Source organism: Pelophylax lessonae, assembly GCF_965119305.1.
Source record: "Pelophylax lessonae genome assembly, chromosome: 6".
In the NCBI taxonomy this organism is placed as follows: domain Eukaryota; kingdom Metazoa; phylum Chordata; class Amphibia; order Anura; family Ranidae; genus Pelophylax; species Pelophylax lessonae.
The window spans coordinates 137,148,564-137,166,428 of record NC_138773.1 but is presented as its reverse complement, the minus strand read 5'-3'; the positions used below and the strand labels follow the sequence as shown (position 1 = coordinate 137,166,428).

Below are 17,865 nucleotides of genomic sequence, written 5' to 3'. Positions count from 1 at the left end.
CCATAAAGTCCCACCAATCTTTAGGCCCGAGGTACCTAACCCCATAAAAATTTCGACAGGGACGGTGGCAAACAACACACTATCTTATAGGTGGATAATGATCAAACAACCCCAAGGTTAAAACACATAAGATACATAACTATACCTTAAAATTAAAATAAACCATATTAGATGACATTGCTGTGTAATAGTGATTCAGAATAGACAAATTTCCTTTTATGAAAAACACAAAGGGAATTTGGTTAACTCCAAACTCAAATTCAGCCTAAGTTAACTCCAAACCCGAATTCAGTCTAAGTTAACTCCAACTCCGAATTCATTAAAGCATCTAGTTGATGGTTTAACTCCAGCCACTTACCTAATTAGGATGCAATGAGTTTAGGCTGGAGTTATTTCTGGAGAAGTGAGCAGCTCTACTCCAAACTTATACTGAATTAGGCCCTTTGTCTTCTAATGGCAAGGTCACGTGTTTCACCAACCACATCAAGGCCGCACCCACCGTGGGAGCGGAATCTAGATGTTTCACTTTATCATTCTTAAAGGGGTACATCCTGGAGACCTTGGATGACAAAGAATTTCTCTTTTCAACTCCCTGCCACTCATCTGTAATAATTTCTCCCAACTCCCCCAGAAGGGGAAAATGGGAACGCTCTTTCTTGAGATGTTTGAAATATTTCTTTTGTTTAGCTGGGGACTCAGCTCAATCTTCCCATTTTAATGCCTCCTTAACCGCTTTAACTAGCGGTGGGACCATAGCAAGTTCAAAACCTACATTCTGGTCTCCCAAATCATCCTCGCTGTCTTTAGAATCTTCCGACAAACGACTTGGTTGCGAAGTACCTGGCTCCAATTCATCCCTCGGGAGGAGTCCAGGAGCCTCTGAAGAGTGACCAGACAGCCTGCCAGGATCCCAGTCTCTGAGGGATTCCTGTACGATCCGCCAGACCATAGACTCCACTGGTTGTACAGTGTTTTGCTTCTCCCTTAGTGCCCTGGAATAACAGGCATCACATAAGGATCTATCCTCAGGGACACGGGCTCGACAGCCCCAGCATGACTTCCCTGAACTGGGGTCAGAATGGCGGGATTGTCGCGGTGCGACTGAACTGGTAGTGTCTTCATGTCATTTAGACCTGGAGCTAGACCTATGACCAGACTTTGATGAAGAGTGCCGGTGGACTGAAGGAGAACGATCCTTTGATCCAGAAATGGGACGTTGGTCAGACCTAAAAGGGCTGAACAGGAAAAAGACACACTTGGGCTCCACACACCACCAGCCAACGCAAGCAGGTAAGGGTTAAGGTAACTAGCTTACCTGTTGCGCGGGGAATGGCCACTGGGGGGTGGTGAAGCATCCATTGCAGATAGAAGCAAAGCCTGCACAGGAAGAAAGTAAGCATACATGTACTAACTTTTGTGTCCACACCATCCCTTTACCCCAAATGGCCCCTGGTTCAAAGCATGACTCACCGCTGAAGAGCAGAGAAACAGCACGGGGAAGCCACCGCAACGCCCGCAGACATCCCATTGAAAACCGGTTTGACAGCTGCTTAAATCTATCAGGCGCTGCAAGGCCACGCCCCAAACGACGCAATAGTGTCATAGGAGATCGGGAGCGATGCGCGCGCATGTGCAGATGAAACCAGAGCCAAGCCTCATCCTGAACGACCAATCGAAGGTCCGGTGAAGCAGGGGGAGGAGCCTAAGCGACGATCTGGAACGCAGGAGCGCTCCAGCCGCACAAACAGGAAATACAATGAATTTAAAGAAAGTTTTATACTTTACCACCATGACGATAACCGAACAGTCTCAGGCCTGGATAAATTCATGTGTGCGTGACAGGGCATCAGGGCCTATCCGCTCAATAGCAAGGACGTATTGGCCAACAATGCAGCCCACCTCTCATGCAGGATTTACGGCATCTTCAGCATTTAAGACAATATTGCTCGGGTCCACCCGATAAATATCGAGATTGCTGGACATAAAACAGGAGGCATATGACAGCAGGAAATCCACACGCCACCAGACTGCCTGAAACCGATAGATATCCTATAAGGTAAGACTTCCTTCTTGCAGGAGGAGGACAAAAAAGGAACACGGCTCCTGGTATGGAGCAAAGATTTATGGGAGTGGGGTCCTATAGGGTAGGAGAGGAGGCGGATCCTACCCATACGTGTGCTGCCATGGAGTCTGTCAGGAAAGAATTTTTTGGGGTTCTTTTTACTCTCTTCCGCTATATGTCTCTCATGTTCTATTTTAGCCGCCTTGATTTCGTCTTTACATTTCTTATTACACTCTATGTAATGCTTGAATGCTGCCAATGACCCCTCAGTCTTGTATTTTTTGAAGGCCTTTTCTTTAGCATTAATATGCATTTTTATGTTGGAGTTTAGCCACCCAGGGTTTAGTTTTGCTCTTTTAAATTTATTTCCCTTTGGAATGCAATCCCTTTGTTAAGTATGCTCTTGAAGCACTCCCATTTTTCCTCCGTGTTCTTTGTTCGCAGGGTTCTATCCCATTTGATATTTTCTAGCAGAGAGCGTAGTTTTGGGAAATTGGCTCTTTTGAAATTCAGTGTCCTTATATTACCCTTGTGTTTCCTATTACTCTAATTAATACTGAAACTAATTGACCTATGGTTACTGTTTCCTAAGTTGCCCCATATTTCTATATCCGTAAGCAAGTCTGTATTGTTGGTAATCAGTAGGTCAAGTACCGCATTGTTTCTTGTCGGTGCGTTCACCATCTGACCCATGAAATTGTCCTGCAAAACATTTAAGAACTGCCGAGCCTTGGCTAAATGCGTGGTTCCTTCTGCCCAGTCTATATCTGGATAATTAAAGTCCCCCATTATAATGACATTTCCCATCCTTGCTGCCAATCCTATCTGTAAAAGGAGGTCCGCCTCCCCCTCCTCCCTCAGGTTGGGGGGCCTATAGCATACGCCCAATATTACCTTCCCCACAGTGCCTTCCCTTTGAAGTTCTAGCCATAGGGATTCTGCCTCGTCCATAGCTTCATTATTAATATCATCCCTCATATTTACCTGTACACTGTTCTTAATATACAGACATACCCCTCCCCCTTTTTACCTTCTCTATCTCTGCGATAAAGGGAATACCCCTGAATGGTCGCCATCCAGTCATGAGAGCTGTTGAACCAAGTCTCAGTTATTCCCACCTCAAGTCCTCCTCAAACATCAGCAGCTCCAGCTCTCCCATCTTGTTGGCCAGGCTTCTGGCATTGGTATACAAACCTTGTAATTTTGGCCGTTTACATATATCCTCATTTGATGTTTTTAGGCTGCTCTTGTGATTTTTTCCCCATACCCACCCTGGGTTTAGGCGGTCCGAACACCCTACCGCTAATGTCCCCATTTGTGCCCTCTGAATCTTGCTTTCCACTGGCTAATTCTACATCTGTACCCTCCTCCCCATCACCTAGTTTAAAAGCCCCTCTAACTTTTCGGCCATCTTCTCACCCAGTACGGCTGCACCCTCCCCATTTAGGTGCAATCCGACCCTACCATAGAGCCGGTGGCCGACTGAGAAGTCGGCCCAGTTCTCCAGGAACCCAAAACCCTCCTTACTACACCAGCTCCTCAGCCACCTGTTAACTTCCCTAATTTCCCGCTGCCTCTCTGGTGTGGCTCGAGGTACAAGTAGTATTTCTGAAAATACTACCTTGGAGGTCCTACTCCTCAACTTAGCGCCTAAGTCCCTGAAATTGTTTAGGAGTCTCCATCTTCCTCTGCCTATGTCATTGGTACCCACGTCTACCATGACAGCTGGGTCTTCCCCAGCCCCACCCAATAATCTGTCCACCCGATCCGCGATGTGCCGAACCCGAGCGCCCGGCAAACAACAATGCTAATAGCTAAACACACAATATAGCACAGAATAACATTTCTTCCTATACTTAAAAGATAAGTCCACACTAAAACTAAAATCCCTACATCTATAGACCTCCAGAATGTAACACTAACCTATCTAGCCCTGTATAGATGAGATCAGTACTGACAACGGCTGTGAAATGAATGGGAAGTAACGTCACCCATAGACTTACTATAGGGCTTCCGTTGTCGGATGTGTCATCTGCACCTGCCTCCACAGCAAAGCCACAGATGACAGCTCAGCGTAGGATCAGTTCGGATCGGCTTCAAAAAAGGTAAGTAGACTAATTTTTTCTTTACAGGGCTAGATAGGGTAGTGTTAGATCGTGGAGGTCTATAGATACAGGGATTTTTGTGTTAAGGTGGACTTATCCTTTAATTGTCACTTCTCCCTACATTGCTAATGTACTGTACTGTGTGTCTTCAACACATGCTAATATGTGACTGCTGTATGCCAACATTTGTTTCCCTGAATTTAAAGCGATAAAGGGGGGTCAGACTATTGAGAGCCTCTTCAGTGAAGGATGGAGGGGCTAATGGCAGCAGGTCTCACTAGGAGGCTAGAAGAAGCATGGAACTGTGGAGAAAGATAGTTCTGTATGGGCTGCGCTTTGCTTTCTGCAAAGCTGGGACTTGTAGTTCTGCATTATCTGTGTGGTCCAGATACTGCGGCCAGGACACACAGCCCTGTGATGTACCTAGGACTTATGATTTATAAGCAATATGAAATTGTTCCTTAAGTAAAACTGATGTATTTTGAGGTCTTCAGAAATGTTTAGCTATCCAGCAGTAGTATTTAATTTCAAACAAGAGGACATTATTTCTCAAAAGTGTGCATCAGTGTGCTGTGCATTAACAATTCTGTCTCTATGTTCAAGTTTCTAAAGTAATATTTTTACAAAGTACAGTATGTGGTTAGATTTTCATATTGGAAGAAATGTTACTTTGACTTCAGTTTTCTCTTTTTGAAGCAACTATTTGTTTTTCTAAACTCTTAGCAGATGGTAATGTGGTGTTCTAAATAAATAACTTTATTATTTAGTTTTCCAAATATATCAGAAAAGTTTGACTAATTACTTTTGTTATGGCCTCAATGGGAGGCAAATAGATTTCAGTGCCCATTTAAAATGCTTATACCACCACTTTTCCAATACTCAGCCAATCACCTTTTAATGTAAATACTAAAAATGTATAGTCTCCAACATTTCATGCAAATACCTCATGTGTGCAGGTAGATTAGAATGTAAAACACAAGCACTCATTTTTATTTATCTTGGACAAATATTAAAAATTTTATATTTTTTCGCAGACCACAGAGAGATACAGGAGATAATGTGTTACTGTGAAAGCAAAGCAGAGTTCATTCCTGGTTCTGTGGCTATAGTATTTATATCTCAAATTCATTCATTAGACCGTTAAAAGTAATTTCCTAGGTTATTTGTCAAAGTTTCCTAGCTGAACAACAGCTGTAATGGTTATGCAAAAAGAGGCAGATATATCATACATGAAAATCCCAAAGCTTTCGCTTTGAGTTTCCTCTGTGTGCTGTGCATGCACAATAAGGCATTTATGACTATTTGTGAGGTTTCAGCTGTTATCAACCTGAAAAAAATAAATGTTAAAATATTACTGTCTATCTGCTAAGAAGAAAGTCTTGTTCAGTGCACTTCTACCTCCAGTAGTGTATTTGTCTATATCACCCCAGTAATATTAGCTGGGGGATATTGTGATGCACAACACACACACACAGATGCAGTAAATTACAGGTCAAACTACTTGGCAAATAATTTTGTTAAAGTGGAAGTGGTAAGTGTTAAGGATTTGTTTTACAATTTAAATGAAAGTGTAGTAAAGTTTAAGTGTCAGCCTAAGGTTTATGTTAATGTTAAAGCGTCTCTCAGTCACTTTTTCATCTTTCCATCCATTAAATCTTTTGCCCTTGTTGTTTTAACTTTGGATAGTAAAACTTTTTTTCCTGCCAGTAAATACATTATACAGCTCACTTCCTCTTTCTTGTCTGGTAAAAAGCCTAGGCTTATGACATCATGCACAGCTCTCTCTCTTAACTCTTGAGAGATTGCCAGCAAGGGAGGGAGGGATGAGTCATAGGACAGCCAATGAGAGCTGCAGAGCTGGAGGGGGCTGGATGAGGGCAGAGATAACAGGAGACTGCAGCGATCCATGGGTAATCAAGAAAGAAGAAATGTACAGGCAAGCAGTGGTGTGAGTGTGTCTGTCTGTATATATATATGTGTGCGTGTGTTCGTATATTTGCGTGTGTCTGCACATACAGTATCTCACAAAAGTGAGTACACCCCTTATGTGACAACACTGAAGAAATGACACTTTGCTACAATGAAAAGAAGTAAGTATACAGCTTGTATAATAGTGTGCATTTGTTGTCCCCTCAAAATAACGCAAAACACAGCCATTAATGTCTAAACCGCTGGCAGCAAAAGTGAGTACACCCCTAAGTGAAAACGTCCAAGTTAAGCCTAATTAGCCATTTTCCCTCCCCGGTGTCATGTGACTAGTGTTACAAGGTCTCACGTGTGAATGGGGAGCAGGTGTATTACATTTGATGTTATTGCACTCACTCTCTCATACTGGTCACTGGAAATTCAACATAGTACCTCATAGCAAAGAACTCTCTGAGGATCTGAAAAAAAGAATTGTTGCTCTACATAAAGATGGCCTAGGCTATAAGAAGATTGCCAAGACCCAGAAACTGAGCTGCAGCACGTGGCCAAGAACATGCAGCGGTTTAACAGGACATGTTCCACTAAGAACAGGCCTCGCCATTGTCAACCAAAGAAGTTAAATGCTCGTTCTCAGCGTCATATCCAGAGGTTGTCTTTGGGAAATAGACGTATGTGTGCTGCTAGCATTGCCACAGAGTTTGAAGGGGCGGGGGGTCAGCATGTCAGTGCTCAGACCATACCCCGCACATTGCATCAAATTGGTCAGTAAAAGCAAAAAAAGGAAGAGACCACTGTGGTACTCAGCAGAAGTGGCCCAAATCATTAAAAATAAAAAGCTAGCATTTTGTAATTATAAAAAAACTCAGAGCAATGAAGATAAGGAAATCTACAAGATTAGGCAGAAAGAGGCCAAGCAAGTTATAAGAACTTCTAAAGCGCAGGCAGAAGAAAAACTTGCTCAGTCTATGAAAAAGGGGGATAAGACATTCTTCAGATATATAAATGAAAAAAGGAAATTAAAACAAGGAATAACTAAATTAAAAACAAAGGACGGAAGGTATGTAGAAGAGAATAAAGGGCTAGCCGACTGCCTTAATGAATACTTCTGTTCAGTTTTTACAGAAGAAAAAGAAGGAGAAGGACCTCCACTTGAAAGGATGACTAATGAATCCTTTGATGCATGTGTCCTTACAGAGGGAGAAGTTCTAAGATTGCTGTCTAAAGTGAAGACAAATAAGTCAGAGGGTCCTGATGAGATACACCCAAAATTATTAAAAGAGCTTAGTGGTGAGCTGGCAAAACCATTAACAGATTTATTTAACCAATCTTTAGTAACAGGAGTCGTCCCGGAAGATTGGAAATTGGCAAATGTCGTGCCCATTCACAAGAAAGGTAGTAGGGAGGAATCGAGCAACTATTGACCAGTGAGTCTGACATCAATAGTAGGCAAATTAATGGAAACCCTATTAAAGGATAGGATTGTGGAACATCTTAAATCCCATGGATTGCAAGATGAAAAACAACAAGGGTTTACTTCAGGGAGATCATGTCAAACAAATCTTATAGATTTTTTTGACTGGGTGACTAAAATAATAGACGGTGGAGGTGCAGTAGACATTGCATATCTAGATTTTAAGTAAGGCTTTTGACACTGTCCCACATAGAAGACTTATCAATAAACTGCGGTCATTGAGCATGGACTCCCATATTGTTGAGTGGATTAGGCAGTGGCTGAGTGACAGACAACAGAGGGTTGTAGTCAATGGAGAACATTCAGAACAAGGTCATGTTACCAGTGGGGTACCTCAGGGATCTGTACTGGGACCAATTTTGTTTAATATCTTCATAAGTGATATTGCAAAATGCCTCGATGGTAAGGTTTGTCTTTTTGCTGATGACACAAAGATACAGTATGTAACAGGGTTGATGTTCCTAGAGGGAAACGCCAAATGGAAAAGGATTTAGGAAAACTAGAAGAATGGTCAGAACTCTGGCAACTGAAATTTAATGTGGATAAGTGCAAGATAATGCACCTGGGGCGTAAAAACCCAAGGGCAGAATATAGAATATTTGACACAGTCCTGACCTCAGTATCTGAGGAAAGGGATTTAGGAGTAATTATTACAGAAGACTTAAAGGTGGGAAGACAATGTGATAGAGCAGCATGAAATGCCAGCAGAATGCTTGGATGTATAGGGAGAGGTATAAGCAGTAGAAAGAGAGAAGTGCTTATGCCGCTGTACAGAACACTGGTGAGACCTCACTTGGAGTATTGTGCGCAGTACTGGAGGCCATATCTCCAGAAGGATATAGATACTCTAGAGAGAGTTCAGAGAAGAGCTACTAAACTAGTACATGGATTGCAGGAAAAAACTTACCAGGAAAGGTTAAAGTACCTTAACATGTATAGCTTGGAAGAAAGAAGAGACAGAGGGGATATGATAGAAACTTTTAAATACATAAAGGGAATCAACTCGGTAAAGGAGGAGAGCATATTTAAAAGAAGAAAAACTACCACAAGAGGACACAGTTTTAAATTAGAGGGGCAAAGGTTTAAAAGTAATATGAGGAAGTATTACTTTACTGAGAGAGTAGTGGATGCATGGAATAACCTTCCTGCAGAAGTGGTAGCTGCAAATACAGTGAAGGAGTTTAAGCATGCATGGGATAGGCATAAGGCTATCCTTCATATAAGATAGGGCCAGGGACTATTCATAGGATTCAGATATATTGGGCAGACTAGATGGGCCAGATGGTTCTTATCTGCCGACACATTCTATGTTTCTATGTTTCTATGGTCTGCATGGCTGTTGTCCCAGAAGGAAGCTTCTTCTAAAGCTGATGCACAAGAAAGCCTGCAAGCAGTTTGCTTAAGACAAGCAGACTAAGGACATTACTGGAACCATTTGCTATGGTCTGATGAGACCAAGATAAATTTAATTGGTTCAGATGGTGTCAAGTGTGTGTGGCGCCAACCAGGTAAGGAGTACAAAGACAAGCGTGTCTTACTTGCAGTCAAGTATGGTGGTGGGAGTGCCATGGTCTGAGGCTGCATGAGTGCTGCCGGCACTGGAATGCCACAGTTCATTGAGGGAACCATTGAATTTCTAACATGTACTGTGACATACTGAAGCAGATCATGATCCCCTCCCTTCAGAGGCTGGGCCACAGGACAGTATTCCAATATAACTACCCCAAACACACCTCCAAGAGGACCACTGCCTTGCTAAAGAAGTTGAGGGTAAAGGTGAGTGACCGGCCAAGCATGTCTCCAGACCTAAACCCTTTTGAGCATCTGTGGGGTATAGTCAAACAGAATGTGGAGGAGCGCAAGGTCTCTAACTTCCACCAGCTCCGTGATGTTGTCATGGAGGAGTGGAAGAGGACTCCAGTGGCAACCTGTAAAGCTCTGGTGAACTCCATGCCAAAAAGGGTTAAGACAGTGCTAAAAAATAAAGGTGGCCACACAAAATATTGACACTTTGGGCCCAATTTGGACATTTCCATTTAGGGGTGTACTCACGTTTGTTGCCAGCGGTTTAGATATTAATGGTTGTGTGTTGAGTTATTTTGAGGGGACATCAAATTTACACTGTTATACAAGCTGTACACTACTTTACATTGTAGCAAAGTGCTATTTCTTCATTGTTGTCACATGAAAAGATATAATAAAATATTTACAAAAATGTACTCACAGTGTATATAAAATAATATGCAACATTCAGAATGGCAAGGATGTTTATAATACAGTGGTATTTTTTTTTTTTTTCTTAGTTTTTTTCCAATCATAGCAAACTGCTTACCTCTGTGAAACTTCTTTTTTCTTGATTTGTGCAGAATAAAAGTTCCAAATGAAATAATTGATATTAGCAGCACTAACATAACCAGCAAGATCCAAATAATACAGGGTGTGTCATTAAGAGTCAATGGCCTAGAAACACCTAAAACAAAAAAGGACAAATCTTAAGTACATGATATTCACGTATTTTTACGTGATATTCGACATAGGACTTTGATAATGTGGCAACAGCAAGTGCAAGGTGTCAATTTTAGAGGTTAGGTTTCACTTTACAGTTTAAATAAAAGGGTGGTTAGGTGTTAAAGTGATTGTAAAGGAATAAAAAAAATAACAAATATGAAATACTTACCTGCTCTGTGCAGTGGTTTTGCACAGAGCAGCCCTGAGCCTCCTCTTCTCAGGTCCCCCGCCGGCGCTCTGGGCCCCTCTTCCTTGCTGAGTGCCCCCATAACAAGCCGCTTGCTGTGGGGGCATTCGTGCGTACTTACTCCAGAGCCGGCTTTTTGAGTCCATAATACACAGAGAGTGTGGCTCAGCCCCATCCCCCGCTCCTGCGTCACTGGCTCCTGCAATCAGGAGGGAGAGATTCGGGAGAACCTTGGGTCTCGTGCACATCATTGGATCAGGATCAGGCTTTGGTAAGTATTGGGGGGGGGGGGGGCTGAGGGGGGAACTGCATACTGAAGGTGTTTTTACCTTCATGCATAGAAGGCATGAAGGTAAAAAACCTTCTTCAGCCTTTACAAACACTTTACTGTCAGACAGTAGGTTACATTAAATCAGAGATCCTCAAACTATGGCCCTCCAGCTGTTGAGGAACTACACATCCCAGGAGGCATTGTAATACTCTGAGATTCACAGACATGACTAGTCATGATGGGAATTGTAGTTCCTGAACAACTGGAGGGCCATAGTTTGAAGACCCCTGCATTAAATAGTAGGAGATTTTTTTTTATTTTGGGGGGGGGGGGCTCGCAGAAACTACAGCAATGAACATTACCATGCCATGCAAAACTGCAGTATATACAGTATGGTATGACCAGGGTGGAATTTATAAGGGGAAGCAGGTTTTACCAGAGCAGTGATAATCATAAGGTAGGTAGAATTTATAATTTCTCTTTAAATGTCCATGACCCCTTTTCAACTATATCAGAAATACCTGTATACTTTTAATACATTTCATCAAATACACAGACAGAATAATCAAGTTTAAAAAATTCTAGCATTTTAACAGTTATGCTGGCATTAACAAATACTGCCAATGTAAAATAAAAATGCAGAAGATAACAACAATATTAAGGAGTTAATAAAATATACGTATTGAAGGAGGTTCATACAAGCATAATGCCTTTCATAAACTTCAGTCTAGCCAGCGAAGTAGATTTCAGGACTTTCTGCCCACTTTATTCAAAGGCAATGTTCAAAAACACAAAAAAGGTTACCCTCACAGGGGTTTTCAACATCACAATAAAAAATATACATTTTCCACGCTCCTGTCTATCTGGATTCCATAGTCCTAGTTTCCACATAGACTCCCCAATATATCTAATTCATTCTTGTGATCAACAACCTGCCCTACTTGGGGAGCACAGGGTCCTGTTAAACTTCAAAGTTTCCTAATATTTCTATCAGGCTCCAGTCTGGTCAGTTTACCTGTCCTTGAGGGCTGAATGGGGTAGACAGTCTCCCAGTGTCTGTTAACACACGCTGCTCATGCAGTGGCTTGTCTCCAGGGGGAAGGAACCCTGAATCATAGACCGCTCCTGGATTAAAAGGGCTGTGCACACCTATACAACCAGGATGCTGGTATGTCTGTACAAACTGGACCCAATCAAGGAGTTCCCAATCCTGGAAAAAACTGAAACTGATTTCAACATTCAGAACAGACATGCCAGAGCCCCCCAGCCGGCAAAAGTGAGAACCCTTGGTGACATCTAACCCTTCTGACATCATGACAAGACACAACACTGTCTCAATAATTTAAAATTTACATCTTAATGTTTCCAATGTAACTGTGAATTGCTCTGAAATAAATAGCAAGTATATGTCGCCAATACTCATGTTTTTTTTTTTTTCCTTATAAACCAATACTAATTTTTAGTTTTGGAATGGGGAGGGTTTTAATCCTTGTTGGGTTTTACTGCTACCTGAGACTCAACTAGAGAGATTTCTCCTTACTTGCTGTTTGCTGACATTCATTTTACCTGGAAATGGGAAACAAACTGAAACAAGGATACAGACAGCAATACAAAACACCCTCCAAAAAACATGAATGTTTGCCTGTGTTGCATTTCTATTTGTATTTGCTGTTTGGTGAAGCTGCTGTAAGCAGAAGTGAGGGGAAATCCCTCTAATGGAGTCCCAGAAAAAGAGGAAAATAGAGTCAAACTGCTCCATGTTCGATTCGAGCAAGGTTGGGCAAACTATTTCTAGCCTCAACCCACTGAAATCAGTTGGAGTCAAATCTGTCAAAGCAACAATGCCCATTTTCTGGGCTAATAGTAATAGTCAAAGGGATGTCAAGGATTAAAAAAAAAAAAAACAGCACAAGGAGGTGGGCACTGACTTAGGGAACATGTACCAGTGCAAAAAAAAAATTGCCTCTTCTTCTGAATCACACCAGGTCACATGCCCTCAACATGGAGGAGGAGGGGGGATCCTTGCAAGGCGGGTCCTCCTGGCAAAGCACCTCGCCCATATGCTGGTGAGGACATGGGCCTCTTCCCTAGAACCCTTTGAAACTTATTGGAATCTGGAAGCCCCTTTTAAAAACAAGGGCCCCCAGATATCAGCCCCCCTACAGAAACATATAGAGGGACATAATATACATATTCATTCACAAAACAAAAAATGTAACCTATAAATAAAGACAACCAAATGTTTGATGAGTCCTTTATTGAACAATTAAAATCTCCTAAAAAGTCTCTGATTGTGAATACATCATTAATCACCAAGCTTGCCACTCGCTCACTTGCTGAAATTGCAATGCAAACAGGACAGATTAAATAGTACTCATAGCTGAATGACAGCTCCCTGAGCTGTCATCAGCTATATAAGAGAAGGGAGGGAGATAGTAGTGATATGTAAAAATGTAAATATGTCCATGGCCATAATTGGTCAATGTCACTGCCCAAATATGGTGACCATATTTGAACACTGATGTCACTGCTATCCATGCCCCTTTGCTTACATGATCAGGAAAACCAGGCCATGTCAACAAACAGCCAGTGACAGTGGCGGTTGCTAGAGACACAGCGGGTGCAAAAACCCGCTGCTTCCTTAGAAACCATTGACAGCGGGAGGCTGTCATATCGAAGCAGTAGAAATACTACTTCTATATAGGATACCTGGCTCTTGCTGAACACCTGAACAGCCAAAGTTCATTCCGAACCTAGGTCACCCACTCCATTAAAAATGAAAAACAAAATAAAAATATTCAGGACTGAATTTTAAAATCCTTATTGGGTGGTACTGATGCCCTCACAAGTTGCACGCAATTTTTCCACATTTCCCAGACACGTTTAAGATGTAACAAACAGGCACAATGCTACATATAGTATATAGTGGTTGTGCCCAAAGACCTCTACATTCTGGCTGTTTATATTTGACACCTATAATTTCATAACCTGCTCCAAGTTACGAGGATCTTCACAGTTTGCATTACTCTCTATATCACCTGGATCTATAGTCTCTGACAACAATGTTTTACTTTGCATCTTCCTTATAGCAGTTAGGACACTTATACCTAGGCACTAGAAATCTAAAAACCTCCTGACAAAGAAGGAATAGATAGAGGAATTTCAATATATAATGAACATGGTTAAATTGAAGGTATGGCTATAGGACTGCTAAAAATATTTTTAAACACCTGGAGTTCCTGGCTATTTTTCCAAGATGCCGTCCATTTTGGATATTAATGTCTATAAAAAACTGGCCATAGATGGATAGAACAAAAAATAAAAAAAATTCTTAGGAATAGTCTTAAGATAATTTGTATGAAAATTTTCAGAATACAGTAAAACCTTGGATTGCGAGCATAATTCATTCCGGAAACATGCTTGTATTCCAAAGCACTCGTACTGTATATCAAAGCAAATTTCTCCATAAGAAATCATGGAAACTCATATGATTCCTTCCACAACCAGCCACAAAAAAAATAAATACATTTATGTCAATGGGAAATGCATAAAGCAGAATCCAACAGGAGCTACAGAGTATAAAAGAGAAGACAGGTGCCTCTAAGTGTAGCAATATGGTTACATTTACATTTATTGAAGGTACAACATTTAGCAACTCACATGGTTGATGATTCAAACAGGCACATCTAATTATGCAGGCATCCGGGGTAAAGCTGTCTACATAGATCGTCCTCCGCACCGCCATCGCCATCAATGTCATCCCTTCCACGCTGCACTTCAGGAGCGCTTCAAGCCTCGCTTTCAAATCGCTCTGCCACACGGTAGTCATCCCGGTCATGATTGCATACTGACAGTGTTGAGAGCTGGTGGTGTGGAGGATGGTCTATGTGGACAGCTTTACCCTGGATGCTTACATACTTAGATATGCCTGTTTAGTCATTAACCATGTGAGTTGCTGAATGTTGTACCTTCTTAATGACCATATTGTAACCATATTGCTACACTTAGAAGCGCCTCTCTTACTTGAGCCTAAAAGAAGGTAAATATTAACCCTTTGCTAGTTAAACTTTTGTTCATAACATCACCGTTCCTCCCTGTGACATGGATAGCCCCTCTCACTGAAGTAGCACTTAAGTCACATCAAATCGTTACAAATCTCACAGAAGTAGTGTTGAAGTAGTGGTTGAAGTCGGGCTTTTAATTGCACTACTTTAAATCATACCCGGTGTGACTACAGGCTTCTGTTTAGTTGCTACTCATATTGCAAGACATTGGTCACTTATCACGTGAAAATGTTGTTCAAAATAATTTGTTTGCTTTTAACATTTGGCTTGAATAGACTTTACCAAACAAAAAGCACATACACTGTTGGAATTGTTAGAGAAAAAAATGAAATCCTGCTCCTTTAAATTCTTCCTTTCACTGTGTTTGAAAACAAACATCGATTTGACTCCCTAATGAATACAAAAATGAAAACTTTCTTAGAACCTTCTTTTCCTAGGTAAAATTTTGAGAAAAAATTCTTATCTATAACTGTAATGAAACCGCGACCCACACTGTGTTTGTGGGCTTCCATCAGAATACTGCTTCCCTCAGTCTGAACATAGATATCAGATATTCTAGACGACCCCCCCCCCACCAATACAAAACTACCTGAAAATAGCTTGTATAGAATCTGGAACCAACAACAACTTCAGTGAACAGTCTCACACACAATATATACAGCACAGGATGGACATTCCCCATCCTGATCAGATTACCCCACCAGGTTACATAGTAAGTGAGGTTGAATAAAGACAATAGTCCATCCAGTTCAACCTGTGTAGGTGTGTGTGGCTGTAATCATCTCACATACCCCTGAATGTTCTGATCCTTGAGATGTACGTCTAATAGTCTTTTGAAAGCCACCATACTACCCGCAGAAACCACTTCTTGTGGTAGCGAATTCCACAATCTTGTAGCCCTAACAGTAAAGAACCCCCCACGTTGCCTGAGGTTAAAACGCTTCTCCTCTAATCGCATCGTGTGCCCCCGAGTCCTCATGCAATCCCTTCGACTGAACAGCTTTTTTTCTAAGCTGAGATCCCCATTGAGATATTTAAAAATTGCTATCATGTCCCCCCTCAGACGTCTCTTCTCCAGGGAGAATAAATCAAGCGATTGGAGACGCTCTTCATAATCAAGGTCCTCCAATCCCCTAATTAGTTTAGTTGCCCTTCTCTGTACTCTCTCCAGCTCCAACACATCCCTTCTGAGGACTGGCGACCAGAACTGGACAGAATACTCCAGATGCGGTCGGATCAGAGTTTTATAAAGTGGAAGGATTATAGTCTTATCTCTGGAAAACATCCCTTTCTTTATGCATGCTAATATTCTGCTAGCCTTGGTAGCCGCCGTTCGACATTGCAAGCTGTTGCCTAGTCTATCATCAACCAAGACTCCCAGATCCTTCTCCATTTTTGATTCCCCCAAGGGTTCCCCTCCTAACGTGTATTGTGCTTTTATTCCTGATTACATTATCCTATGCAGATGAAATTGTGTACAGAAATATAATTAAAGTCTCTTACTTTAGCCAGGATAGACCTGGCTTTTGGTAGTGCTCGTTTCCAGTCCCTCGTGACTGCTGCTGATTACTTGGCTGGGGGGGTGTCTGATCATAACCCGCTTTTCTTGACAGTGCACCTCCGGTTGGGGGCTGGAGAGCGGGGTTGGAGACTGTCTCCGGGCTGGCTTCAACAGGATCAGGTCACCTCCCACCTGGTACAGGCGGTCCAGACGTACTGGGCGAGCAATGTAGACTCTGCCGAGCCTTCGGTGGTTTGGGAGGCCTTCAAGGCGGTGGCCAGGGGGGAGTGCATCTCAGCTATTAAAACTGCCAGGAAAGATCATAATGGGGAGCTCCGGTCTATGCAGGAGGTGGAGAGGGAGAGGGCGCGGGATCATGCTGCTTCGCCATCCGAGTCCACTTACACCTCCTTATTGGAGGCGAGGCGTCTCCTCTCACTCCACCTGTCTGATCTGGCCCATACTGAGGCTTCCCATTTCAGGGCTGCTGCCTTTGCACAAGGGGATAAAAATGGCAAATTCTTGGCTAGGTTGGTGGAGGATCAGAGGGCCCCTATTAACATCCCACGTATTAAGAGTTCTAGGGGGGAAATGCTCACTGATCCGCGGGATATTTTGGAGGAGTTCAGGAATTACTTTGAGTCCTTATATGCCCCTGTCCATGACTATGACGATGCTGTCATGGAGACTACTCTCCGTGGCCTGGCTCTACCTACCCTGACTGACGAAGATAGCGCCTTGCTAGACGCTCCGATCACTCCCCTAGAAGTGGAAGGGGCCATTGCCTCCTTCCCGCCGCAGAAGGCTCCGGGCCCGGATGGGTTCCCTGCGGACTTCTATAAGGAGTTCTCGGAGCAGTTGGCCCCGCGCCTGAGTGCCCTGTTTCAACACTGCCTGGAGGGGGGGGCTCTCCCGCCGTCCATGATGGATGCATATATGGTGCTGCTGGCAAAACCGGGAAAAGACCCTGAGGACTGTTCCTCATACAGGCCCATAGCCCTGCTGAACGCGGACCTGAAGGTCCTAACCAAGGTCCTTGCGAATCGTCTGGCGAAAGTCATACATACCTTGGTTGACCCTGACCAGACGGGTTTCATGCCGGGGAAATCGGTGGATACCAATATTCGGCGTCTGTTTACGCACCTCCAACTTCCGGTGGCTGCCTCCTCGCAACGCGTAGTGGTCTCTATTGATATAGAAAAGGCCTTCGACTCTGTCGACTGGACCTATATGCACACGGTCCTGTCGCTCATGGGTTTTGGCCTCAATTTCCGGACTTGGGTGACACTGCTATATTCTTCTCCTCGTACGGCCATTCGCTTGGGTCTGTTGACCTCGGTGTATTTTAGGGTGGGTAGGGGGACCCGTCAAGGTTGCCCCCTATCGCCCTTCCTTTTTGCGCTTACCATCGAACCGGTTGCCATTGCATTGCGCTCCTCGCAGGGTTTTGAGGCGGTCAGAGTAGGCTCCATAAAGGGGTGTGTGGCGTTATACGCTGATGACATGCTTCTTTTCCTTAATGATCCTGGTCCTTCCTTACAGGCTGTCTTACGGATCTTGGATGAATTTGGCAAGTATTCGGGACTCCGGGTGAATTGGGGAAAGTCCTCGATGTTGTCTGTAATGGGAGTGCCTGGTGCACTTGTTGGAGATGGCCCCTTCCCGGGTTGGGTTGACGCATTTACCTACCTTGGGGTCCGGGTAACTAGGCATCCGAAAGGACTATTATGACCTGAATCTCCTCCCGCTCCTGCCTAGGCTTCAGCGCCT

At 43.1% G+C, this 17,865-nt stretch overlaps 1 protein-coding gene across 1 annotated transcript in view; it reads right to left on the bottom strand.

Moving 5' to 3' along the window:
• The window catches only part of TNFRSF17 (TNF receptor superfamily member 17), a 483,832-nt gene that overhangs the window by 200,723 nt on the left and 265,244 nt on the right, over positions 1-17,865 (bottom strand). The window contains exon 2 of the mRNA XM_082262225.1: positions 9,897-10,034. Coding sequence (XP_082118351.1) covers positions 9,897-10,034 — 138 coding nt within the window. The remainder of the gene's footprint in view (positions 1-9,896; positions 10,035-17,865) is intronic.